The 16336-nt window shown below is 38.1% G+C and overlaps 1 protein-coding gene across 2 annotated transcripts in view; it reads right to left on the reverse strand.

Moving 5' to 3' along the window:
• The window catches only part of DGKH (diacylglycerol kinase eta), a gene marked incomplete at both ends in the record, with an annotated part of 145115 nt that overhangs the window by 13597 nt on the left and 115182 nt on the right, over nt 1-16336 (reverse strand). For both annotated transcript variants that reach the window (XM_079548220.1, XM_079548221.1), the window contains 11 exons: nt 569-674; nt 2790-2956; nt 3919-4053; nt 4343-4456; nt 6860-6967; nt 9765-9861; nt 10005-10115; nt 11007-11124; nt 12204-12338; nt 14716-14844; nt 15294-15570. In XM_079548220.1, the coding sequence (XP_079404346.1) occupies nt 569-674; nt 2790-2956; nt 3919-4053; nt 4343-4456; nt 6860-6967; nt 9765-9861; nt 10005-10115; nt 11007-11124; nt 12204-12338; nt 14716-14844; nt 15294-15570 (1497 nt within the window). The remainder of the gene's footprint in view (nt 1-568; nt 675-2789; nt 2957-3918; nt 4054-4342; nt 4457-6859; nt 6968-9764; nt 9862-10004; nt 10116-11006; nt 11125-12203; nt 12339-14715; nt 14845-15293; nt 15571-16336) is intronic.

A 16336-nucleotide genomic window follows, 5' to 3' on the forward strand; every position in this document is an offset into this window, starting at 1 on the left:
CTTGGAGAATGTTTATGAAGACCTAACAGAGGATGTGAGCACAGTGAGGCGGTGGGTGACGTGTTTCAGCAGTGGCAGCAGCAACAGTGGGTCAGCCCTGCTGGTGCAGGCTGTTATGAGCACAGCATGCATAGCTACTGGTAATAACCATGATAAAGAACAGTGTTTTGTAGCTGAGAATTTGCTCTATCAAACAGTGTTATTGTATCTGTTTGTATCTGCTGTAGTTTCTATGGAAATAAAAAGGAGAGGCAATACTTTAGGAGTGATCTGTGTGTATCTCCGTTCACTTTCACCTTAGAAGGAGTGACAAAAAAAAAAAAAAAAAAAAAAAAAGAGGATACAGCATCCATTCATCTGTTAAGCAATTTCATTTTAAACTTGAGTATGGTAAGTATATTTATGAGCCTTGTTTATAAAAACGTCATTAACCATCACCCAACATGTTGCAATATGTGAACTGGGAGTACAAACTGATCCTATGTCACAACTTCACACATATATTTACTTGTAATGCATTCACTTAAACATAATGAAAACTTAATGTAAACGTCTGTTCTTCCTTTACCTCAGGAAACCTTGGGTTGGCTTTATTTAAAGCATGTGAACACGCATTAACAGCATGAGCAAGCTCCTGCTCCAAGAGGCCATGTATTTTTGCTGCTTCACAGATTCTAAAAAACACAAAACAAAACAAAAAATGAAACAAAAAAAAAAAAAACAAGAAAAAGAGAAAAATATTTCTTATCTCCCTTAAAGAGCAATTTTTAACAGTATGCAGTATTATCATGGGAAAAAACATACAAAAGTCATGAAATACTTAAGAAATACAGCTCTCTATAACAGAAGTTCAATTGCAAGTATCACTTGAAGCAACTCAGCATCTCATATAAATGATATCCATAAGACTGGAGACTTATTCTGCTACAACATAGCAAAAACTGTACCCAGAAATGTGGGGATCTTTACTCAAATGAAGTGCAAAGGAAAACCATCACTTATTAAGTGAACTTATTTGAAGGTATCTTAAAAAGCATTAAATATTCTTCTTAAAGAATACCCACCAGTATTCCATTACATGCTTTTACCATGTGAAAATGCAGAGCTAATCACGGTGACTATGTTGAAAAAGAGTGTTTCATGGCTGACAATTTGCTCTTTTGAATAGCATTATTCTTTTCTTTGTATCTACCGTTGCTTCCACGGAATTAATTAGGAAGCATTACTTTCAGAGCAGCTTAAGTAGATGCAGCTCTAGACAATTCCTGTTCACTCACTGCAGACCAGAGAAGCCAGAAGGCTGGAAAACCCATGCTCTACATTGTTTTTCTATGTCTATGTAAGTCACCAGCACAGCATAGAAAGAGTATGCACTTCTTCATATTACCAGTGCACTTCAAGAATCACTTCTGATGCTTATGACAGATTATCATTATGATGAATTTAACAGCAGCTTCATAAAACGTTTCAATTAAATTCTTTTCAAATAAGTTTTTATGTGAAAATTGTTGTGTCTTCTTTATTAAAATACCTTCTGAAACAAGCAGTTCTTGAAAACAAGTAAGGCAATGGATCAGTTCTGTACCAGTAGCTCACCATCATCTCAACCCATATATATAAATAAACTGAGATAGGGGAATTTTAGATTAGATATTAGGAGGAAGTTTTTCACCCAGAGGGTGGTGATGCACTGGAACAGGTTGCCCAAGGAGGCTGTGGATGCCCCATCCCTGCAGGCATTCAAGGCCAGGCTGGATGTGGCTCTGAGCAGCCTGGTCTGGTGGTTGGTGACCCTGCACATAGCAGGGGGTTGAAACTGGATGAGCATTGTGGTCCTTTTCAACCCAGGCCATTCTATGATTCTATGATTGATTCTGTCATGTTATTGAAGTGTTTAAGGTCACAGGGACAAGGATTTTGAGTATTAAGAATGAAATAAAAAGCTACAATAACTATGAATGAGTGGATAAATGCAAAAAGGTATGAAGATATGGCAACTTGGGCTCCTTGAATGTTAGTGTGTTAATTGTTTATTTGTAAAATATTTTACAAGAACTTTCACGTTTATTGAAAAGTGCTTATATCTAATAAAATGTGAATAAAGGGACTTGAAGGAGAAATAAAAGTGGATGAGGAAGAAGTAATGGTGGAATAAAAAGTCAACAGAAGAAAATATTTGGCTGGTCAGAAGCTCCTGGAACAGGAAAACATTTTATGTTATTTAAAAAAAACACAGAAAGAGTCAAACACCTGAGATTGATCTGTCCACAGTATGAATTATCAGGAATGTAGATGCCTATACCTGTTATAGCCAAGATTCCCTCTATAACCAATGGAGAAATATTCCAGGACAAAGGCTCCTCTTGTAAAATGTGCATTAAAAAGTAAATCAGATGTATAAAGTTCTATAAATACCAGTTAATTGACTATCAAGGTAACACGGCGTTACTAGATAAGATGGGTGCATCCACATTATTCACTTCTAATGTTGATTTTCAGGGTTTTCTTTTTCCCAGTAAATACATTTTTGCTTTTGATTAACATGAGATGCTTCAACCAAAAGTATCTCTGTAAAGAAGCTTTTCAAGTATCTGTATCTACTGCTCCTTTAAAAAGTCAGTTTTCTCAAGACTGACAATTCTGACCACTTACATACACAAACCAGTTGAGCCTCAAAAAATAACAAAATAATAATAAAGTACACACTACGATGTCTACACATGCACTTGTATGAATGATTCCATCTCGGTATACAGGTTGCCAAATTGAGTTTTCTTATTTTAATGTACCTTGTGATAAGTTCTTCTGCAGCTTGTGAGCACAGCTGGACCTGTGTGACTTCTTCTTCTGTAGCCAACTCAACAGCCTGTTGAGGGTATAAGGGAGATCGAATGACAGATTTGCAGGAATCGTACTTTTGTTTGTCTTCCCAAGACTTCAGGGTGTTTTCAAAGGCCTGATCAAAACAAATTACACATTCAGTTCACAGCATTTGCAGCACTTTTGTTTATAGACGTAAAAGCATGTGGAATTGCACATAATTTTATATAAATAATATAAGCTCTCTAAATCCTTAAATTACTTTTCTTTTTTAAACTTAGTACAGAGAATGAGTCACTCCTGAAAGTGTCACTTCTCTCTCTTCCTCTCTCCCTCTCATACCCTCAACAAGTGTCTTCAAAAGTTGTAAGAATGCAAAGGCCCTAATTATACAATTTCATTTTGTGAGGACAGTAAGATCAGATCTGAAAGAAAAGCAAGGTTTAAACCTAAAGAAAAAATGTTAACATTTTAAGAATACATTTTAATAATTCTAATAATAGTTGGAATACAGTTCCAATGCCATTAATTCCACACTAAATTCAAGATTCGGGTAGAGGACAGAGAACTGAGGGATAGTTAAGCCTTTAGCATGGTAATCTTAGATAAGTATGAACTTTAGTGGCTTTGTGACTAGATTCTGCTCGTGTCCCTTCTTTCTGAACTGTCATATGGGATGCAGGGTTAGCAGGACAGAGACAGGAGAGAAATCTGAAAAGCTATCATGAAAAACAGACATTATAGAACGCTGCTATTTCTGCAATTTGCTAAACTTCTAATATGTGATTGTCCATATACCTAGGGCCTCAAAATGAAAATATATGAAATTTTGACCATTCTTCTTAGCATGTATTAATAAGAACACAGGAATAGCACTAACATAACTGATAAAGACCAACAGAGAGCTGTGTCACTCATACAAAAGAATGATTATCTAGCTTATTATGGAAGTGACACAACTACAAGTAACTATATAAGTTACATAAATAGTTACAAAACATTCTTTTAAGCACTGTTTTTTCCTGTTATAACTAAATCAAATTACTGTGGAAAATAATGTTAGCAAAGGTGCATCGTAACACACTTTCTGTCACATACTCTGTCTCGTGTTAGCATCTGAGCTCTGTTTTTATGTACAATTTTAATAACTCCCGGGGGCTGGATCCATGCCTCTCCATCGACTTGCACTGGAACCCCTTCATCACCAAGTATGGTGATCTTCACTGACCGACACTGGAAAAGAACAAACACGTTATTTTACTGAGCCATAAATATTAATCAAGCTGACAGGCCACCTGAAATATGTTGATTATGAGGAGCTGTGGCATCTCTCCAGATTGGACTCAAGGGTGTAGCACTTTCATACTTCATCCATCATTTAAGACGATTTGTTATCCACTAAAATTAAAACACTTTCAGTGCTTTATTAATGCGTGGGGCAGTGGTCATCTAGAGTACCCCCACACTTCAGCATCCCAAAGTGATGACAACTATACTATGTCCTTTCAAGCAAGAAACAGACCTGAGCTATCCGGTGGTGCTGCAGTTTGATAACTCTTGAAACTGCCATCTGCATGCTACCAAATACGGCCACAACTTCTAGGATTTTATCATCAAAAGATGGGGCCCCAAATATCTGAAAGGAAAAGAAAATATTCCGTTTTCCATGGTTAACCCAGTGCATGTTAAATGATAAACAAACTCAGCCTTCTTTTCTGTAGGTTCACTTACAGATTCAATTTCAACATTCATTTAAATGTCTTAAAATAACTATACCATCCCTACAAATGCCATACGAGCGAAATATCATAGACAGAAGGCAACTACTATCTTAAAACAGCAATGACAACAACATTTCAAGTATCTGAATGATATCCCTTGATATGAAAGGTGGCACAGTTCAGTATGCAGACTAAGGAATGTTTTTCAACACAAGATGAAGGGCTAGTTCAAACCTCCACTCAGCTAAGGTATTTAATATCTAAGAGGTTCTTGAAGTTGAGATGAGTAATAGTGTGGGTTTTTTTCCTCAGAAATGCTTATCTTCCTATAGTCTGTATTCTCTGGAAACCAGTGTCTGAGCCCACTCTCAGCTTTGATAAATGCTGCTTTAATAGCGAGAAGAATCTTGTTTTCAGTGTAAATAATTATCTGCAGTAAAAGTGAAAACTGCTTTTGTGTGGAACAAACATCCTGATCCAGTCAAGGCTTTGAATTTCCATGAGTTAACAAAAGTGCACAAAGCCAAGTGTGTGCCACTGGCAGCTGGTGTCCTGCAGCAAAACTCAGACGTGTTAGAGGAGTATCCCAGGCTGGAGTTCAACTCATTCAAGAGAGATAGGGTCTAACCCTACCCCTAAGGCACCTGAAGATTGAGCATTTCATATTGACATGGAACTGGGAGCAACAAGGGAGAAAAATGAGCAGATATGATTCCAGTAAGATTACAGGGGGTAAAGAGACAATTTCTGAGTGGCACTCAGGCAAACTTAATTGGCACCATGTGCAAAGTAAGCTGCTTTGATGACACCAGAAGCCATACAAGAGAAAACCCTCAAAAGGAGCCCAAAGCCAAAACTAGTCAGGTTTTGCCCCTTGGAAGTGGATTTCCTGGAGGTGAAGAATAAGAGAATGAAGATCCAGGACTGCACAAACCATCTAACCACTGCAGCAATGTCTTAGGGAGGGTGAGGTTGGGAAACGAGGAAGAACTTTGGTCCCTATTGCTCCCCTCGCCAATGGGAGTCTTCACCCCGGTGCAGTGATGTAGCTTTGGCCAAGGGACTGAGGAAGTCCACTCAGGCAAAAGGCTGCACAGTTGCCATCATTTAGTACCCCATCCAGGTGTCAACTGTCCTCAGAGCATCCCAGGATGGCACTGAAGTAAGTCTAGAACAGACAAATGTCAAAGAATGAAAACGCAACTGTACTGGGCCTGGAGTCACAGCCACCAAGGCAACATCTTCCTTTTGTCCAGCTAAGCAGAACTGGCAGCATTTCAGATCACCACCATCAATGACATCAGTCACTCAGGACTGCAGTAAAAGCAGTGAATTACGTTCCTAACTTTGTCCAGAATAAACATGTCACTTTTCTGGCAACAGACAACCACAAATATCAATAAAACTGCTCTGAGACATACACACTTGCTGTATGCCAGTATGAAAGCTAGGACAGATCTCTCTCAGTGAAACGGCCAAGAGAGAACAAGATCTCCTGAATAGGAGCTGAGCAGATATTAGAGATGCTTCAAGGCTATGAATGTGAACACAAAGAATATCAAAACATTAGACACCCATAGCCAAATATAAATGTAACTGCCATTCTCTGACACATACCAAAAATAATAAAAGGACATTGAAACGCATTCAGGATTGTGTGTGTGTGTGTGTGACTTTTATGTATGTATTAACCAGAGAATCGTAAGTCACAAGAAAGCAAAAGCATTCTGGTGAAAAAAAAAAGTCCTGGATTATTGATATTAAAACGCTCTAATTTGCAAGTACAGTTTTAGGGGAGTCAGATCTCACAGTAAATTGGGACATTCAGAATTGGGATAATCTGCTAGCAATTACAATGGCTGCACTGGGCATGAAGCACAGAGCAGCAGTCAGACTGCTTCACACTGGAAAACATTCAGATATCTGAGTAGTGCAATATTTCTTAAGAGATTGGAAGCACAAGGGAAAAAAGCTCAACGAAAATAGTACTTAAAAAGCAGATTACTATCCCCACTTAATTACCAATCAGTAAGTGTACCGTCCACATTTCTGAATGACCACCCATTAGCTCAAAGCTGTTGGAAAAGGAGGAGGAAAATTTGGATATAAACTCTGTGATCATCTTTGCCCATTTTCCTCATTGTTAGACTGTAACAGAGGAATGTATGCATTGAGAAACCTCATTTACAACAGAACATGACAAAAGACAATGCAAAGTCATGGCATATGTATTCTCAATTGAAAAATCAAACATAAGACAATATGGTTTAAACTCAAGTAGACTCCTTAGAAGGTCACTTCTGTTCAATATTACTCACATCATCTTCCTTGGTTCCTCCCCAGAAATTGGTCCCACCAGCATAGCTGGGAATGTTTAGCACAGCTATGCCCTGCAGGCTTGGAAGAGGGATGTACTGTCCATCACACTGTAATGGATAAAAGCTCATTCAGTATATAAATAACGTGGTAACAGCAGTTGGCTGTTTTAATACATGAATAATCACTAGAGCTGTCACAGAGGACAGACTCATTAATAGGTTGACAGAAGCCTATTCCACCCACACTGCGGAGCAGCTCTAATAATCTTTTCCTCACCGATTTCAGTAACAATTTTTGCAGAGATGACGAGTCTCTACAGCAGAGGTGTTCTATGATTCTTCCAAGCAGCATTTTAACACTCCTAACTGCTAAATTTCTCATACATTTTAACCATGCGCTGTCTATCAAGGATTACAAATCTCTGTGCAATTAGGAAAGCTAATTCTTTGAGTGTACACGGTAAGACAGTAATGCCCATTGACATTACAAAAGCTTTATTCACCCATTCAGCATCTGCACTGCCAAAATTGCAATTTGCTTGTTGGTTAGATAATCTCATTAAGTGGGGAAAAAAAAACCCAAAACCCAACACAAAACAAATTGTAAAATATAAAAAACACATTGTGGCATGGCCATTAACATGTTAAACGTGAACAGCGTTAGGACTGTTTAGAGTGGTCAGGCACTGGAATGGGCTGCCCAGGGAGGTGGTGGAGTCACCAACCTTGGAGGTGTTCAAGGAACATTTGGATGTTGTGTTGAGAGACATGGTTTAGGGAGAACTATTGGTGATAGGTGGATGGTTGGTCTTGCAGGTCTTTTCCAACCTTGGTGTTTCTGTGATTCTGTGATTCTGTGACTTGTATGCATGGCTTCCTGCACAAATAACTCACTGTCCTCCCAAAAGTGTAAAGACAAATCTAGGACTGACTCCAGATTTGTCACCTTGGCTGTGTGCAGGAGTTTGGTGGCGAGGGGTTGCAGGTAAGAGGTTGGTCCTCTTTATCCTCTAAAAATCAAAAGCAACAACAAGCACTACACAATACAATCACAGAATCATGTCTGTCAGGTCAATCTCACTTTACTTGTGATCAGAGGACATTAACAGTGAAAAAATCTTTGGCCACAAGTGCTGTCCTGCAGCAGCAGCACCAGCGTGTATTTAAAGTGAACAGGACATCTAAGAATCTACATGCTGGATTCAGTGTCACTCTGGAGATAATGAATTTGCAGGTAAAGTTTCTTTTAAAGAAGATTGCTAAATTACCAAGTTACTAATGCCATGGAAATAGAATTATACAAGTGAAGTAGAAATCCCTAGAAAATAAGGAGGAAATCTTCAGCAATTGTATCAAGAGGAGAAAGAGATGCAGAATATTTCCAGAATATGATTAGCATTTTCTTTTCATGCTTTAATGTCAGCAACAAGACACAGTTAAACATTTCCATCAAAATGTGTCAGTAGCCAACATATGCTCTGATATTAACAGATGCTGCATAGCCATTTGTATTGCAGTAGCAGTTTGCCTCCAATTCCTGAAACTGATATTTTTAATTTTCCAAAGCTGAGCACCTCATCACAAGTTTTAACATAAGGCTGATATTATGCAAGCCAATAATAGATGTGAGTTTTCTACTTGCTGTTTTACTTGCAGATATATTCAAAAATAATTATGGAGAGGTCAGACATGAATACCTTTTTGAATCTTATTCAAATATCGTTAAATTAGAATTCAATCTGCAGCATATATAATGCTCCTGGTTGTCATTATATTCACTAACTACTGCATAATTCCTTGATAATTATTCAATTGTTAGGTAACAACAAGCTGACTCTACCATAAAATATCCTCCTAAAGCTCAGTGAGAGAAAAGAGTTCCTAGGCGTTCAAGAAACATGGGGATGTACTCAGGTTTACTGGGGAAATATGGGTGGTAGGTGGATGGTTGGACTGGATGATCTAGGAGATTTTCACCAACCTTAATGATTCTGTGAACTTACAATGATATATGTTATAACAGAACATAAATTTATGATGTTTATCTCCATATAAACACCATGAAATTCCACTTAAAATAGTTAGCATGAAGAAAAAAAAGACACTGTTTATTTTCTCTGTCAACCTCCAGCCTAAATATTCTTTGAGTGAACGCAACCATAACTGTCCCACAGCCATTCTGTGCATTTGGTGACTATTTATATCATCTCCTGTAAAGTGCTAGTATTGTGAGACTTAGATTTGGTGCTGCAACCTAAAAAAATAATGATGTTCAGATAATTTACACCTCATTTGTTGTTGCTGTGATAATACCTTTCTCTTGCTCTGTGTGGTTACCACAAACACCTATTTGAGAAAGTCTCTGTAGGTGTAGCTGTGCTTCTTGTGATGCTCACTCGGAATCTTTCCTCTTCTGTCAGGATTTTTTTCCTAAGGCCATCTGTGTGCTCTCTCTATATGTGTAATCAAGCTGTCAGATAGTTTAAAATGAACCTGAAGCATTAAAATTTGGCAAACTTTTCCTTCTGTTTAGTGTATGCACCCTTCTGTTATTGTCCTTAAAACCCGATCTCTCAACCTAAGGCAGTGCACATTAAAAAGCATCCTTTATTATGTATGTATTACCTGTGCAACACATTTTAAACGTTTTTTAAAAAGCATTTACAACAAACATGAAACCAGATAACTTGAGATATTTAACTACTGACATTTAAATCCAATAAATCACCTGGGGAATTGCCTCTTACATAGAATGTTTTTAGACAGTGTGTTTGAAGGAAGGATTTTACAAGCCTGGGCTGACGCAGGAACTCTGAAAGTTTTCAAGGGGAATCAGATTCATCACTACATGTTGCAGAAGTAAAAAAATATATATATATATATTCTAGCTACGAACAAAAATTACCTCGAGTTGAACTTTTTGTTCTAAGTTCTTGTAAGTTCTCTGCAGTAGCTCTTTTGTGCCAAGAACTCCATACCACATCATGTTTTTTGTCCGACTTCTGCAAAAAAGGTAAAATAACAAATTGAAATACACATATTATGTCTTGTACTCGTAGGAGAAAGGAAAAAACAAAGAACTCAATTACAGAGATAAGGAAAAGAAAAGGTATAGAAATGTCTCAGCTCTGTTAATGACAATTACCTGCATTTTTCAGGGTGCTCTTCTCGCTTGTTATTAAATTCAAGTGAAATTTTTGCATCTAACCCAATTCCAAAATAGTTGTTCATGACACATTTTTCTGAATATCCCTCCCTGTTAGAAGAAAAGAGATAATTAGTTGCACATTTTAACAGTTCCCAAGCACACAGAACTATGACCAAAACACTGGAAGGTATCAGAGCAGACACATCAACAGGGATACATCACACAACAGTTCCTCTGAACCTCCCCAAGGGAGCCTAATGGTTGTCAAAGAGACAGATTGGCTGCTGCCTCCTTTGCAAATGCAATTAGCTTCTGGTAAGAGAAAGAAGAAACTGTAACATACCCCAATATCTTCACCAAACCCCAAATAACAGTGGAATAGGAGGAAAGATCTGCCTTGTACACAGCTCTGAGACAGCAGCGTCAAAGTGGGCTGAGCACCAAGGCTGCATTTAGACGTGCTGGTGGTACTGGCACAGCAGTGCTTTGTTTTAGAGTTTCCATGCGGAGCCACAGCCCACAGCTCAGATGCCATCCGTAAGTCTCTGTCAGTGCTACATCCAATTCTGGGAAGCAGAGACAATTTAGGACACAAAATTTCTGCCTTACTGTCCCAACCCTTAGGCAGGCACTTCTTCCTCCACCCCAAGGCCCTCCTTCAGTGTTTTGCTGGCAGCTGAGCTTGTGCGCACACCAGCAGTTTAGGCAAGAGAATCCAGTTCTGATGTACTGATGTTCCTGTTCTCTCAAAGACCATGCAAGGAGTAAGCGAGCAAATGTTATCCATTATTTCTGCTGCTACAAGACAATCCTGGGCTACTCTTAACTAAGGGCACAATGGCACAATCCAGCATGTTTTCAGACCTTCAGGTCTACAGAAAATAGATAGCAGAACAGAATTTCATAGTGAAAAAAACAAATTATGACAAGCTAAAAGGTTTAAGTGATGCTAAGTAAAGTGAAACAGTAAATTTTGAAGAAAAAAAAAAAATTGCTTACAATGAATCTGGATCCGGGTCAATAAATGGTGTAGCACCAAATGGATCAATGTTAGCCAATAACATTTTGCTAATAATTGAACTTCCTGCAATAGAAGCAGCTAGGCCAGCCCTTAAACCTGATAAAAAGAAACAAAAATATCAAGAAAATAACTAAACAATTTTGATTTATTAAATAGAGAAACATACATTGTCATAATGCGATATAATTCTGAGACAAAATATTCATCAAATCCTTGTACAGAGGGGTTGAGATTCTATCTTAATTTTTATCTATATTGATTATCTTTTCAGGATTCTAGTTGTCTTGAACAGAAAGTCAGTTATGCTGAGGTTTGGCTAAATCTTCAGGTACCACCATTGAAAAAGATAAAAGAGAAAATCCAAGATTTCAGGCCAACATTGAACGGTTGGCATACAACCAAATCATCCATCTAACACTGAGAAATATCATTAGTTTTCACTCAGTCTAATTTTCATCCCCAAACTCATCACAATTTTCTTTTTGTCCTGTCCTTTGGAAGGCAACTGTCATAAGATCAACATTCATGTGGCTGGTTCTGGAACTAGCAACTATGCTTCAGTGAATGCTTACATGTTTAGCTTGGTAAGCATAAGCTGAGTGAGAGGCTCCTGAAGACTTGATGACCTCTCTGTGCCTACTTTGATCACTGAGCACAACACAAAATACTATGCAATGCAAATAAATAGAGGGAAATACTTTCGAAAAGCTTTTGCTTAAATTGACCTGAAGAAAAATGTGAGCTCATATCCATCATTCATTAAATGCATTAATTAAGTTAGTTAAAACAGTGATTTATTGGTGCCCCCTACTATTAATTGCATTTGGGTAGGAACAGATTTGTTTCAGCTGTGCAGGAGATCAGACCCTTAAGACCCTCCATGGGTTAGGATGAACGATAGAAGATCCTGCATTCCAATTTTTCATCATTCAGAATCAAATACAACACTTCTGCTACATCTGGTGCTGTGCCAAATGACCAGGAGTATCCTACATTCCTTTGCACTTCCTACTAAACGATGCAACATGAAGGAGTGTTTGTCAGTTCAGATGAATTTGGAGGGTTCTATTTCCACGTAGAGCACCAGGCGTGAAGTATTATTTGACAGCAAGAAGGAGAACAGAAGGCAATATTAACACAGAGTGAGGAACACCAGATTTTAAAATCACAATTACCTGGGCAGATAATCCTAGTGTTAAGGACAGGGAGGTTCTCTTTGCTGGCAGCCAATGCTGGAGCAGAGAAAGAGCCTGTCTGAGAATGGATACCTCGACTTGTACGTCGATCAGGAGATCTTGGTGCAGTTTTACCTGTTCAGAGGTAAAAGAAAGAGAACTTACTAGAGCAATTGTGGTAAACACACTGTTTTTAAAGCCTTGAAAGTAATTCAAAAGCATTTATCTGTTATGCTTCAGTGAGAAACTTCCTTGTCTCTCACACAATATTTTTGCTTCTAAATACCAGGAAGAAAACTCAGAACAGGAGGGGGTACGACTGTTTACATGGGTGGATAGTGATAGGACAAGGAGGAATAATTTTAAACAGAGACAGGGGAGGTTTAGGTTAGATATTAGGAGGAAGTTTTTCACACAGAGGGTGGTGATGCACTGGAACAGGTTGCCCAAGGAGGCTGTGGATGCCCCATGCCTGGAAGCATTCAAGGCCAGGCTGGATGTGGCTCTGGGCAGCCTGGGCTGCTGGTTGGCCACCCTGCACATAGCAGGGAGTTGGAACTGGATGAGCATTGTGGACTTTTTCAACCCAGGCCATTCTATGATTCTATGACCAAGTTTAACAAAAATGCAGACTTCAGAAAGAAAAAAAAATCAATTATTATTATTAAAGGATAAATGTCAATGAATTAATATGAATTTGAACTTAAATTTCACATGCATTTACTTATCAGTATACCCATATTATGTATTAAATATAATATAAGAGAAACCAAGATATTATATATTTATAATAATTCTGTTATAGATAGCTATTATAAAACCCAGGCTGAAATTAAGCCACCTGATGAACAGCAATAATCCTTGCTTTAAGCAGCTAACATTGACCTCCTTCCTGCATCAGGTTTCTGAAAACATCAACCAAAACTTTGATATCTTTACCTACAACCAAACTGAAAACTGCAAGGGGAGGGAAAGCCACATTCAGATGCTATCTTCTGCAGTTACAGAGATCACAAAGGAGATCAGTTTGCCATCATTTCTTTTTCACAAATAGCAGGAATTCTCCAAATAATTGAAGACATTTATGTGTTAAAAATTTTACAGAATATAGATGAAGAAAATCTTGCAACATGTAAATTTGGCAGCTGGTCAAATTGTTGGTGACAAAGGCAAGGAACAGTCCAGGAAAAAGAATGGGAAGAAAATCAAGGGGAAAGTGAAGATATGCTAAAAACAGGAGTCAGTGTGCTCAGGTGGCCAAGAAGGTCAGTAATGCAGTCTAACTATTTGTATATGGGCATGATAAAACACTGTACTATAATGATAAAAAATGAAACAGAAACGGCAAGCTGTATCTAACAGGAGTTATGAAATACTTAAATGAAGTTAATTAACATATGGAAAAATATTACTTTCATCAAGTGACCAGAAATAATCTCAGAGGGTAAAATATGATATTTAGAACACAATTAACTTATATTTTTCTTAACACTACTGAAAAATTCACAGTGCCATTCACGCAGTCTGTTCTCTCTGTACTTGGGAACAAGGCAGTTACATTAAATAGGAAAATCAACAGAACAGCTGCTCTTTATTTGACAGATGAGGCTCATGGGGATAACTACAATAAAGATAAACTTTTGCTGTTCATGCTCTGATAAAAACAACAGAGCCCTAATGAGTAGAACTGATGTTTCATTGCAGATAATTGAATCCATGTTTCATACTTTCTCCCTAAGCAGCTATCTCCCACTGACAACATTAATATGCACTCTGTTTCACATATTTCAGATGGATGAAGAATAACATTTCTGCAACAGCCACAGAAATTGTACTACCAAGAAACCAGGGGTTTTAACTTTATTTTGCATCAGTGGCATTAGGACCAGGTCATTCTTAGTGCCAGCATCCTCTGTGAGCTGGAACTGTTGAAACAGGACAACCAATATGCATTGTGTTGGCTAGGGGTTAGAGGTTGGTTAATGGTTAGAGGGGATAATGGAGAGACAATCATTGCACAAAGTCTGATATCCACTCCTGGAGAAAAAGACGTGTGAGATCCTGAATCAACAGAAGTCCCAAGGATCTAATGATGCATTTCTAAGGCAGGAACACTGTCAGAGACACCAACAGAACCTCAGGAGGACAGCATCTCGTGAAGATTTGCTGTGGCTTAGGGTAAAGCGAGGGTCTCTCACAGACAGACCTTTCATTTCAGCCACTTGCTGCCAGATTTTGTAATGGACACTTGGAGAGATTTTACTCTATCATTTGAATGTATGAATTAGTACTATTCTGTGTCAGAACATAAGTTGGCAATACTATTCCATAAATACTACTTTACATGCAGTAAACAAACACTTGAATAGCCAAAAGGAAACATCATAGACAAAGAAGATGTTTCTCAGAGAGTAATAAAAACAATGCAAATAATCAAACCTTATTTAACTATGCAACCAACTATGTAAGAAGACTGAACACTTTAAAATGATTTTATTACTATTTTACTCACTTGTCTGGGATTCATATTCCTTTGTATCTTCCTCTTTTTCCTCTTCTTTGGATTCATCCAACTCCTTGCTGTATTCTACAGGGGACTGGTTCACTTGTTCTTCACTATGAGCATTCTGCTCATCCACAACTGCTTATTTCAAAAAATAAAATAAAATAAAAATAAGAAAAAGTTTAAAGATCTCTACCAAAAATACACATAAACAGAAAACTAGCATTAGGCTTTTTTTTCCTGTAGCTACAAGTTAAAAAATATTAACAAGAGATTTCTATCTTGCCTCTCCAGTGAAAATGATTCTATAGCAATCCTTTGCCCATTGATATAATTCCATCAGAAACTGCCATTTTCTGAAGGTTAATAATTACAAAAGACATGTATACACGCACACACATGCATAAACATGTATTCATATATACAACAGACCATCATCAACTTCTAAACATGCTGCAGTTCTTGTCCTTGAAGCTCACAATAAGCATATGCATGTAAGAATAAAAATTTCAAGCTTCAATATTAAAATTTATGCTAGCTTTAAGGAAAAAAAAAAAGCATCCTTATCAATAAAGATGAATGTGCACCTTTTTCTGCTTGTTCAATGATCTGCCTCACAGCCTTCTTTAAGCTGTTTGCCCGGAGCATCAACTGTTCTCTTGGTTTGAAGAGTTTCTGGGTGGAAGACTTTGCAACACATTCCACTAATTGCTCTTTACTTTCAGACAAGGATTCCTCACTCGAAAACTCCTCTCCTTCTTCTTCAACAATGGGGGGAGTGACGCCTGGGAGAATAGGAGCAGCCTGGGCTTCTGTGTGAAGCGCTTGGAGCAACAGGTCGAGCTTTTCATTTAGCTCTGAACACTAAGAAAAGGGGGAAAGAATACACATACGCTAAAAAGCAATGAAGGTGGACATCTTGAGGAAATTAAGCATGATATTAGAGAGAGATATCTACGTTCTCCATGTGGTATGAACTAAAATTGTGCCTAGATCTCTATGAAATTATCGATGTAAAATCTAAACATGGGTTCAACATTTTGTACTATCAGATTATGAGTAGGTTTGCATGGACTGTTGGGAGACAGACCCTGCAACATTCAACTTGCTTGAAGTAACTATAACCAAAAAAAGCTACATTCTGACTAAAACAACACATAGTGCTGAATTCAGCCTGCCATTTAAGTAGGATACTTGCCCAGAGAAGCTTTGGATGCCCCATTCCTGGAGGCACTCAAGGCCAGGCTGGATGGGACCCTGGGCAGTCTGATCTGGTGGCTGGCACTGCACAAGCAAGGGGTTGCAACTGCATGATTTATGATGTCCCTTTCAACTAAAGCCATTCTACTATTCTACTGTATAGATTAGATCCTACTCTTCTTCTGACGGTCAGCAACATAGGCAGGGCTACCAGATTTGTCCACACCACACAGTATAATTAATTATGGGCAGTCAGCATCCCAATTCAGAGGAACAATCTATGGAGACATGCCAGCCATTAGACTGAAAACACGTGGTGTTATTTTTTGACAACACAGCTGTACATTTAAGCAAGTGAATTGGCACTGAGGAAGCACTGTCAAACCTCTTTTGCCCTAATCAAGCAGTTGCCCTCTCTAGATACACTGGA

This window comes from Tetrao urogallus (assembly GCF_951394365.1).
Source record: "Tetrao urogallus genome assembly, chromosome: 1".
Lineage (NCBI taxonomy): Eukaryota > Metazoa > Chordata > Aves > Galliformes > Phasianidae > Tetrao > Tetrao urogallus.